The sequence below is a fragment of the Euprymna scolopes genome, chromosome 16 (genome assembly GCF_053919585.1).
Source record: "Euprymna scolopes isolate OS-2025 chromosome 16, ASM5391958v1, whole genome shotgun sequence".
NCBI classification, from domain to species: Eukaryota; Metazoa; Mollusca; class Cephalopoda; order Sepiida; family Sepiolidae; genus Euprymna; species Euprymna scolopes.
The window spans coordinates 8,496,617-8,509,182 of record NC_136497.1 but is presented as its reverse complement, the minus strand read 5'-3'; the positions used below and the strand labels follow the sequence as shown (position 1 = coordinate 8,509,182).

General features: G+C 32.9%; 1 protein-coding gene across 5 annotated transcripts in view; it reads right to left on the bottom strand.

The window, feature by feature from the left end:
- The window catches only part of LOC145295835 (filamin-C-like), a 300,005-nt gene that overhangs the window by 107,516 nt on the left and 179,923 nt on the right, over nt 1–12,566 (bottom strand). For all 5 annotated transcript variants that reach the window (XM_080141544.1, XM_080141545.1, XM_080141543.1 and 2 more), the window contains one exon: nt 7,748–7,894. In XM_080141544.1, coding sequence (XP_079997670.1) covers nt 7,748–7,894 — 147 coding nt within the window. The remainder of the gene's footprint in view (nt 1–7,747; nt 7,895–12,566) is intronic.

The following is a 12,566-nucleotide window of genomic DNA, read 5'->3' as shown; positions in this document are numbered from 1 at the left end:
TCATTGTGCGTGACTACAATTAATTTACCTTTGTATTCTTGTATATATCTAAGTTGCTTCAGAATCCTAAAAGTATATCTACTTTATATAAATTAATCACTTGTCATGTTGTTGTAATTTTTGAAACGTCTAAAAGAAAAGCTTATTTTACAGGTCTGAGCTGAACTAGCCAGGCAAATTAAGAGCCATGTACACACTTTTGTACAGCGGAGGCGACACCAAACTAAGTGCATGTTAATTCAAGCTTTTTTTAAAGCAGAGGCACCGCCGAAAAGCATGAATGGTAATCCACTATTTATACAAAAGAGGGGCGGCCGAAACAAGCGAAGGTTCATCCACTCTTTGTGCAGCAAAGATGCGCAAGAGGACACTAGACGCTGACAGGATCTCACTTGGAATTGCCTGAGTTGTGAACTTTGGGCCCTACAAGGACTGAAAACCCGCGATAGATTGCCAAGAACATTATAGCAATCTGATTTGATCTCTGATGGCCTAACGAGATATGTCGCAACTTTTATAAATGATTGAACAGAGAGACTCATACAGAAAAAAGGATAAGTCACAATATTTCGGAAACAGATCTGTAAATGGTACTCTGAGCAGTTCGTCCATAGATGTAGGAACAGTATTTAATATAGGGCGATAGCTGTTTCTTTGTATAGGTAGACAATTAGATCGGGATATTTTAATCGTGATAGATATACTTATTTACTTGATTTTCACGAGGTAAAACATTAGACACAAGATAAGTTTTATATGCATACTGTCAAAAGGTGAAATCTGCATAATGAAATAAGGAAAGTATTGCACTCGATAACATTTTTCATTGTTCTGATCAGTCATAGAACGTATACTACACTCTATCGAAGCCTTGACTTTCGGAATAGTAAGATTTTATGGTTTTAAACTAAAAAACTAATTAGTGGAAGTATACGAAGACAAATACGGAACTATCTCTGGAATTTATTTTACTATTTTGCTACATAGAATTTATTTTACTATTTTACTACATAGAATTTATTTTACTATTTTACTACATAGAATTTATTTTACTATTTTACTACATAGAATTTATTTTACTATTTTACTACATAGAATTTATTTTACTATTTTATTACCATACCATTCTCGAGGTAATATACCCAAAGATGAATGATGCCTTTCTTGTAAAAGTCCGGAGCGCGTTTTGTCATAAAATCAGTTTATTTTCATTTAAAAGTCATGTAAAATGGCAACGTTTGACTGGGGAATCATAGGTTATCTACATCTATTAAGAAAGTTTGTAATTTTAAAATACATTCAACAAATATACGCTATATTGTGTATCTACAATTTTAGTTTAATCAGTGAAGTTGTGTTTAATAACGCCAATTAAGAACACACTACGTGCATCGGTTCTTGTTTTTTCTTGTTTTAAATATTACGCAACTGATATCGTGTATTCAATTCACAACTGATATTAAAAAAACATGATACATTCTATTTAAAATCTTGGGAATTTTAAAAATGGTCTCAGTATATTTTATCTAATGGGAAGCAACACGTTCATCCTTCGTTAAGAATTCAGGACTGCGAAGAATATGATTCAATATTTGCAGAAATAATATATGCATGGATAAATATCACGCCTTAAATACAAGTTATCATGCAATGGTAGTCAGGTTGAAAATGCTATTTTCTCGTTTGACTCGAGGGGAAAAAGGTGGTACGGCTCCCACGAATTGGTAATTTGTTTAACGTTTACTGTGTGTAAAGACGTGCGTTGCGTTAAATAAACTTAATTTTTCCAGATCATTTCAGATGAGTTATTTCTATTAACTGCCAAAGGTGCTCGGTTTCATTACGTATTTTCCAATGCATTTATTCAGCTTCTAGTTTCACTTTTATAGTAAATCGAACCAATTGAATAGACAAACCGAAATTCGCGCAGAGCAACTAGAAAACGCTGCCTGTAAAACTCTTATTACATTGGCGTTTTTATAAACCGTGCAATAAACGCTGAATGCCTTAGAGTTAGAATGATCGCAAACTTTCGCATGTTTTCTTTCTTCTTTTATTTCTTATTCTTACTCTTCCTAATATTTATTTTCTTTGTTTTCTTTTTGGTCTCGAATTCTATTTTTTTAGATTCTTGTTCTTTTCCATTCATACGTTTTATTCCTATGCCCCTCATTATTGCCTTCATCACCCTCCCCATACCACCATCCCTCGTCTTCATTACCTATTAAAGTTTCTTTTATCGTCTTATTTTACTATTTGTAATCATATATATATATATATATATATATATATATATATATGTATATATATATAAAATTTTATATAATACTATACACATTTGGAATGGCAACTATTTTTTGTTCTGAAACAACAATAAAAACTATTTTTCTAATATTGTGCTATTATATATTTTTAAAAATTTAATCATCCCTATGAAGTCCTGTAATAAAGACGAAATTTAATAAGCATATAACTTAGTTGCTTCCTTGTCCATCTATCGCAGTTTCTCATGACTCTCCCTCTATCCCTCTCTCTCTCTCTTTCTACCTCTCTGTCTCTCTTTTTATTTTTAAGGATAGATTTCAAACTCTTCCGAATTAAGATTACCAATACAACAATCTAAACGGTTATGGAAACAAAAAGCTACATTCCAAAGATTTATCTTTAAAATTTACATTTTTATTAAATTAGGCTTTTTACACATGATTAAAATATTAGACCAGACACAAAAATTCTATTAAATTGTACAAAAAGTGTATGAAAAGTGCGTGAAAACATATAACAATCAAACTTAATGAGTTCTACCGCCACTGCATTTTATCACTTCAAAAATTATTTGAGACATGCTATAAATAAGGGTTTCCATTAAGATGCGGGGGGTCCTGCTCCAGTTTCTGAAGAGGGCTTCAGGAAATTTATTTTTTGTTGAATATTGTTTGCCATTTCGATAAACCTCTCTTGTAATCCATTCCTAAGCATTTTCAATGGGGTTCAATTCCGGTGAGCATGCAGGATGTTCAAAGAGATGAACTCCATTTTCTTGTAGAAAACACAAGGTTCGTCTTTCAGTGTGGATTTCAGCATTATCCTGTGGAATAAATATCCATCCTCACACAAACGATGACCCTCCATCATCAAAGATGCTTTTTGTAGCATGCTAACATAACCAGTTGCTCTCTGACGACCCTTCATTACCTGGAGCTCCATCGTCCCTCTGTAAGAAAAGACACCCTATACCATTACGGGCCCTTTACCACTATGACGTGTGGAAACAATTTCAAGGGGCCTGTTTTTTTTTTCATGCTAATATCGCTGGAAGCCATCATGACTATCTAAATTGAATTTTTCCTCATCAGAAAACAGGACTTTCTTCCACCTCTCCATCCCACAGTTAGCATTCACGACCAAATCTTCAGCGGTCCACGTTATGATGTGAAAGCAATCGAGGAATATGTTACCGCTTTTTATTTACCATGCCTTTTTGTTGTAAGTGTTATCTGTTGCAACTCGCATATCTAACCGCCTTAATTTGACTGAATAATTATCAGATCATGAACTTCAGAAATCGATGATGAGCGGCAGAAAGCCTGCAAATTCACATAGTGTCGAAAGGGCCGTAAAATTCACATCTGATGCCTGTCTATTTGTCAATGGACTTGATGCAAATATAGACAGATAATTGATAAAGTTTTATGCCATGAAATGAGGCCATTTTTCCCCATAACTTTTGATCCATCCATTAGATTTTTCTGAAACTTAGCCAAAATGTGGAGTCCATTGTTCTTAATATAAATTCAGTATAGGTGACCTCTCGGCAAAATTCTGGTTCGTGTACCCGGGGACTTTTAGTGCTAAAAACACCCCTTTTGTGGCTCTTTTTTCATATTTCTCAACAAAAACTTATACACACGTTTAGGACTGAAACTATACGGATATCCATTTACACTCGGATTCAGCGTCCCCAGGGGTTAAAATTCCCCTAAAAATGACACTTTTTCCCCCTCATAGCGTTTGATCCATTCATTATATTTTCCTGAAATTTGGCCAAAATGTGTATACCATTATACTTTATATGAATGCAGTAAAGTTGCTAGAAAGGACTTGTCCTGACTTGATAGAGTTCAAAATAGACTTCGTAACCTTGTGGGGGATGTCCTTTTCTCTTCCCTGCAACCTCTATCTCACAGAAGAGATGTTGCGAGTTTGTCTATGCTTTACCGTTATTTTCATGGAAAGTATTCGACTGAGCTTCAATCTATGGTCTCCCATCGCCGGACTTTCACAAGAAACACTCGTCTAGCTTAAAACACTACCAATAATTCCCCTCACTCTTTATCTGTGCCTAAACCTAAACGTAGATTCAATGAACAAAGCTGCTTTCTTAGAACTGCACGCCTATTGAATTGTCTTCCGTTTTCTTTGCTTTCCAGCTGACTACAATATGGCTGCCTTCAAGTCCAACGTAAACAAGTTCTTGATGTGCCGTTCCACTTAAGTTAAGAAATTTACCGAATTTACCGAATTTCCATTACTAACGATTACTATATTGTCCAGTTTACTACTGTACACTCTTAATCCTTATCCGCGAGTGGTACCTGTGCCTTAATAAGTGGTTACGCCTACGTAAAAAAAGTATGGCTGACGCTTGGAAAATTGTGGTTCGCATCTCTCTAGGACTTTTAGGGCTAAAAACATGCCTTATTGGAGCTCTTTTTTCATATTACACAAAAACTTTATATATATATATATATATATATATATATATATATATATATATATATATATATATATATATATATATATATATATATATCGATATATTGGATTTGTGCTGAATTTAAATATACATGAAGGCATTAAACTGCACCGTTTGTTTATTTTCATTAGGGTTCGGTGTTTCCAGGAGTTTAATATGGGTCACAAATGCCCCAAAATTGCAAAAGCTGACACTTTTTACCCCTTAACTTTTTCCCCATTCATTAAACTTTCCTGACACTTGGCGAAAATGTGAAGGCAACGTTAAGCTTTACACGTCTCACATTCATCATTTCTTTACTATTTTTTGTGGTGTCATTTCATATGCTGCACTAGCAGTATCAGAATTTTGGGGGCATTCGCAGGCGAAGTCGCCATTTTAAATATACACCTATCTTTCTATCAGATTTTAATAATAGTAAAACGTAATTTAAACCCGTAAATTTTATTTCAATAAAACGAGCAAAGACCAAATTTTAATATCATAAAAGCTTTAATAGAGAAATAAACAATTTTATTTATTTTTCCGTCGATTTCTTCACTTAACATTCGAACAATAACATTACTTGAATCTTACGATAATTATTTTAACGGCAAAATAAAGAACTTACCTGGTTAATGAGTAAGATATGCTTTCTTTTAATCTTCCTGTATAAGAATTTATTCATATTTATGTATTATAATCCATGTATTTTTAAATGGAAGGATTTTTCCAACACACAGCGACGACGGCGTGTCTTTAAAGCAAGTTGTAACGACACCGGAAGTGAAAAATTATCTCTTACTTATGTACGGAGGCCTATAAGTGTAAAAAAAACCCACTAATTCAGAAACCTTTATAATCTCGATATTGGATTATATTCCTTCAAAGTTTCCACTTTTAAAGGTTTTCGGAGGCGCTGAAAACATAAATAACCATTTATATATACGGCAAACGAAACTAGTAGTTTCCAAGATAAAAAATTTTACAACTGGTCACAAAGTGGGGGGGTCACTTTTCTATAATGATGTGACGTCAAATGGGCACCCACTTTATGGCCACATTGCAATGAACAGATTGACGGTAGCAGTACGTTTTTGCCTGACTTAAGGGAGATAACTTGTCCGGGTTTTTTTTATTTTTGTTCCTTGACGCTATCGTAGACAAAATCTGATAGTTTTCATTTTTTCATTAACACGAATTACTATATGACGCAGATGTGCAATGGTATTTTTCTTTTTTTAATATTTTAAAGAAATACCTGAATATTTTTTTTATTATACTATAAATCTGCATTATCCGAATTCGTCTTTTTTTATATATCGAAAAAAAGGAAACCAGGAATTAAATATAATTATATAAACTAATCGACTATTAATTACTGGAACATTCTAAACAAAAATTAAGCTTCCACGTAGAAAAAAAACAAAAAAAAAACACGTGGTTATCGAAAAAAGAAGGATTTAAATTTTTGACTTTACCGGTAAATTACCAGATAAGTGATATTTTTTGTTGTTTTAAATTTGAGTATTTTATTTATTCATGTTTTATCTTCAATTTGTGATATATAAAACATTTCAAGCAAAATTAATTATTAAATTTCTCATAGACATTCCAAAATGGGGGGGTGAATTTATAAAACAACGTTTGTCTAAAATATTATATTTAGTTTATCGGAAAGAGCATAAAATTTTACATTCACCCTGAAAAATACGTAACAATTGAACGAATAGGAAAATTTTGATAGATTTTTAAAGTTTAAAAATTGAAAAATATTCATCTCATAAAAATCAATTGATTTCACTACGTAACAAAATGGCTTCCCAAAACGCACGCACGCACTTTGTAAACAATGTTTTTTAAACAATGAAAAATAATATTTCTATTATTTTTTAAACAACTTAAATAGTTTATTTTGGAAGCATATTCTATAAAGAAAATAAATAACCCACTTTAGAAAGAGAAATTACGAGTTTTCTATATTTTAATCGCAGTTTTCTGTTAGGGGTGTCAAAAATTCCCCCAAAATTCTGATACTGCTAATGCTGCACCTGGGGGGACCACGCACGCGCGGCTTGTTATAAAACTAATATAATTTGGACTCACGTTTCAATATCGATCCTTTTTTGGTATGATGAGGTATTATCCTTTAATAGGAATTCAACTGACTGAAACATGTATGCACATATGCAACCAATAATTATTGTATGATAAACAAACTATATACCAGCTATGTCTTGTATCGAGCATTCTTTAATCATCATATGAGTTTCATTGGATTTATTTCTAGGAAACCAATCGATACAACTATTATATATATATATATAGAGAGAGAGAGAGAGATAGAGAGAGAGAGAGAGACATAGATATAATTATTTACTATAATAATTAATAAACTATTAAATAAGGAAGAGGGGAACTTTGTGACTGATTCGATTCATGTGACCAGCAGTAGGTATCATTTCCCAGACTAAGTGAATGCGATTTGTGCATGTTGGGATGAATACACAGTGAGTCATGGGAAACGGATGTTTTTAGAACGCCCTTTCCTCTCTTTGAATAAGGGATAGGGTGTGAGGAAGGTAATCTTAATGTACATTATAACATTTTTGTTGAAATAGTTGCCGAGTTTTGTGTTCCTTAAAAACACCCGTCTATCGTGACTGACCCTGTATAATAGATAATATCTATTTGAAAAGTATTATGATTATAAAATCCTTTTTTTTTTTAAAGCAGAACCTTTTTTGAAAATGACCATTTTAACTAAGTTTCAGAAAGATAATTACTTTGTATCCATGTTTTATGACCGTTTTTTTAGAAAAGTTAATAAATAGTTTGACAAAATATCAAAAGTTACCCCTATATTTCTTTCTCTCTCTCTTTCTCTCTCTCTCTTTCTCTCTCTCTCTCTCTCTCTCTCTCTCTATATATATATATATATATATATATATATATATATATATATATATATATATATATGATTAATAGGAATGCATTTTCTGTTATTCTTACCTGGTCCAGCTTCTTTTGTCGAAAATTCCAGGCATGTCTCTTCTCCTGGTTCAAGTGAAAGACGACCTTGTTCATCATTTAAAATTGTAAGATCAGTCAATAAAATGATTTTCGAATGATCGACGATGCGTGGGTGGAACGGGCTACCTGCAAATATTGATAAACCTCTTAAATGTTTTCTTTCCAATTTTAGTAAATACTTATGAAAAGAAACTGATTGTTAGGTTAATTGTAAATGATATACACTGCGAATCGAAATTTTAATTGCATTAACAAAATAGAATAATCACCGGTGAATTGCACCATAATATAAAACGACGAAATCCAATAGAAAATTGATGTAATCAAAAATGTTTTATGACGTATATTTGCAATACTATTTGATGAATAACACACACTTTGTAATGATTCGTTTAGACTTCCACCAAAATGAAAATGTCAAGAGAAAATGTAGGTGAAATAAATGATATTAAGAAAACTAAAGATTGAAAAGTCAGAGATAAGTATGAAAATGAATGTAACTAGTAAATGCAAAGAATAAGAATTTGATAAGGAAGATATTAGAAAGATAGTGTTATTAAAAGAGTTTTCAATCTAACAGATTCCACTTTATAAACCAAGCTCCAACCCCTGTCCCATCGCTTCAATTTTGCAGCTCTGTGTCTACTGTACTAATACTTTAATGGAATGTGCTCTCATGGCCCCTCGAATATATATATATATATATATATATAGCCGATAAACATATTTACTGTTGAGGCCCCTTAACTGTAGAAAGATTTCTACTCTAATAGTTTTTTTCCCCTCGAAGCACTAGACTATGATTTTTTTTTCCTGCCACCTTCTTTCCTGAATGTACTGATATGCATGTTTAAATGTAACGTAAACCAACATCTTGTTAATCTTTCCTTGGCATTACGTCCAAAATAGTAGCTTCTTACGTTCGAGTGGCGATATGCTTTGTTAGGTGTGAACATGAGTTTAAAAATAATTCTTTACATTAGAGTTTAAACAAATCTATAATCTAATATGGCAATATAGCTTGAAGATCGAGGGAAAATAATTATACTTATGCTATTTGTTTGACGAGAATAAAAAAATAAATAGGCAGGAAACGAGAATCGAAACGACAAATATGTGGAGGGAAATATTACTACATTAGAATAGGAGTAAGAGATTACGATGAAAAAGACTTTCTGTATATAGTTAAATTCGATTTGAATTTCTGTTTAAAAAAGGAAATGACAATGTTCATAAAGATACAGACATGAGTAAATATGGTCCCCCTTTCTTGTAACTGAAAATAAATGATTCATGTAAAGCGGAATAATTAGCACTGCATCAAATAATGGAAACTCCTGCTAAGAAGGAGGCGCCGTGTTAGGGTTCTCCTTCGATCCTTCGAGAATACATCGCTGGAGCTGATTGGTGCAATAGTCTCATGTTGACATCATTGCCCAAGATCCTAAAGCTGTGATCTTGAAGCACTATTATTTCTATTAAATAATAAACTATTTTATCGCAGTTAGTAAGGTATGCACGTAAAATAATTCTCTCTCTCTCTCTCTCTCTCTTTCGCTCTCTACCTACCTATATATATATACATACATATATATATATATATATATATATATGTATATATATACACGTGTGTGTGTGTTTGTGCGTGTGGGTGTATGTATGTGTGGTTATATACATATATATATATAGAGAGAGAGAGAGAGAGACAGACAGACAGACAGACAGAGACAGAGACAGATAGACAGAGAGAAAGAGTGTGATGAGTAATGGAAACAGAGAGTGATTCAACTTCATTTACAAATGTTATTATAATAAAATGTCTTACATCATATCAAATTATATCTCGCTATATGAATATATTATAAGGTGTATTTACCAACAGAGTTCCCGATGTGTGGGTAAAGTAAAATACAAAATTGAGGTAGTTAGAAATGTTCACACACACACACACACACACACACACACATACACACACACACACATACAAACACACACACACACACACATATATATATATATATATATATATATATATATATATATATATTAGGTTAATGTAAAAACAATATCGTTTTCGCACATGTTATTTTTATATGTGATTTTTGAATTAATTTATTGATATATATAACCATTTAATATATAATTTTGTTAGCGTGTTTGTCGCTCTATTAAATCGTCTTATTCGTTTTCGTTCTTAATCTCTTCATTCATTTTTTCAGACTTTTCAACACCATGGACAAAATTCAAATAAGCACGATTGTCTTGCTCCAGTTCAAACTTGCCCGAAAGTTGCTGAGAAAGCCTTTGATATCAATGATGCGTTTGGTCCGGTAACCACTATCGAACTTGTGTCGCAACAGTAGTTAAAAAAATTTCACTATATTGACGAGAGTCCCGAAGATGCAGACGGTCACGTTTGGCCGACTGCTGTTGATAACGAACATTTGAAAGCCTTAATTGAAGCCGATCCTCGCGAAAACACACGAGAGGTTGCTGTTAACTCCGAGGTCGACCACTTAACAGTCGTTTAAATAGGGAAATCTAAAAAGTTGGATCAATGAGTGGTGCATACCATGAACGATAATAAAAAAAATCATCGTTTTGAGGTGTTTTGTACGCTCCTTCTGCACAACAACAACAACCCATTTCTCGAGCGGAGTGTGAGGTGTGATAAGAAGTGAATTCTCTACGACACACAGCGACGTTCGCCAAAGTGGTTGGATGCCGGAGAAGCTCCACAACACTTCCAAAAACCGAGATTGCACGAAAAAAGATTATGGTGACTGTTTAATAGTCTGCAGCCAGTCTCATCCATTACAGATTCTTGAATTCGAGCGAAACGATTACAGCGGAGAAGAACTGCGGACAATTGACAAAATGCACCAAACGCTCCTCCATGAAAAAGCTCGTCGTTGCTAAACTGATCCTGCAGAAGCCCAACGACTTGGGCTACGAGACTCTGCCTCATTAGCCACATTCACTGGACCTCTCGCCTATCAATTATAACTTTTCCAAGCATCTCGAAAACTTCCTGTGCAAAAAATGCATCAGAAGCCGAGATGATGCTGAATCGATCTGCAAGGACTTTGTCGCTTCCAGAACTCTGAATTTCTATGCTAATGGGATGAATAAACTTGTTTCGCGTGGTTGAAAATATGTCGATTCTAATAGTTCTTATTTCGATTAATAAACTTTTTATGATAGGAATTGTTTTTTGAAGTTGAACTTCAAAAACGGCATCATCATTGTTTCAAGAATGAAGACCTTTAGAGAAAAAATCAGAATAATTTTCTAAACTTGAACATTTGTAAATATAGTTGTTTGACGAACTTGTGTGTTATGAAAAACGTCCATATCTCTTCTGGCAGTTTTATCAACTTAAACTCAATTATCTTTATCCAATTTTAACTAAATGAGAAGATTCTGAATTCGAAGTCATCTCTGCTCGGTTCGAAAGACTTTCTACCATGTTTTGACTCTAATGTTAGTGATTTTAAGGCGGAATTTAATGACGTTACATATGCATATGCCGGTACGCCGATTTTGTTTACTGAACACTTTCGAACAATTATAGCACTTCAACATAATAATCCCTGGTCATCACAAAAGCACACAATGTTCTGGCCTGGCCATCAGAGATTACCAGGATTATGTCATTAAAATGGTGACTATTCCCGAATAAAACAAAATATTCCAGCAACGTTGATCATGCAATTTTTTCACCATCAGTCGTTTTAAATAATACATATGACTCGGCTAGATGAGATGATTAGATAAATAGCAGTGTTTGTGCTCCCAAGTTTAGTATAGGCTTGTCCTCGATTAACAGTAAGTACACTCATCAGTTAATGTGAACATCCTATAAACTATGTATTGTAAGTTCTTTAAATCCTCTTTCGAAAGCAAAACGAAAATCTCTTAGCCCACTTATTTTTTCATTCGCTTCTTTCTGTTCTCGCCATATTTCCATTTTATATTTCTCTTTAATCGTCATTATTCTTCAATTTAACTCTGTTGCGCGAGGAACAAAAAAGGTCATCGGGCTTTTTTATTTTTCTTAAATTTCATTCTGATTAAAATATGGTCTTTAATTAGCAATTATATATATATATATATATATATATATATATATATATATATATATATATATATATATATAATGGGTAAAGAAATTCCAACGAAAGAAAGATGTATATTAAAATAAGGGAGTAGTCACCAACAATGTGTATTTTTTAACATTATTTTATTATTCCGTGTCTTGGTTTTTCATTGAGAATTATGTTTAGATCATTGTAATAATGTTTTTAAATCATTAAAATCGTTTTTAACGCGTTTCAGACGTTCTCTTTAGAAATTATTTTCAAAATGTGTTGTAGATGTAAAAATAGCATTTTCTTAGTTCATTTGAAGTGTTTCCAAGAGGTGGAAACGTGTATGTGTCTACTATTCATTGGAATGTTCAATTTTCATTACTCTTTTATTAGGCTGAGGTCATTCCTGTGTTGTGTTTCTCTCTCTCTCTCTCACTCTCTTTCTGCTTATGTTTTTTTCTTTTCCTTTGGGGTAGGATGTGTGTGTGCATGCGTGTGTGTGTCTTCTTTTTTGGTTTGAAAATGTGTGTACTGTTTTATAGTATTATGAATTATTTGCTTCCCTAGGGAAGTGACTGTGATCCAAGGTCGTTACTAATGTGTATGTATGAGGAGGGGGCACCAACTCCTCTGAAATAAGAGTATGGGTGCTTTCATTCTATTTTGATATTTATTTTTTGGATTCTTAGATTTTAGTATTGTGATTT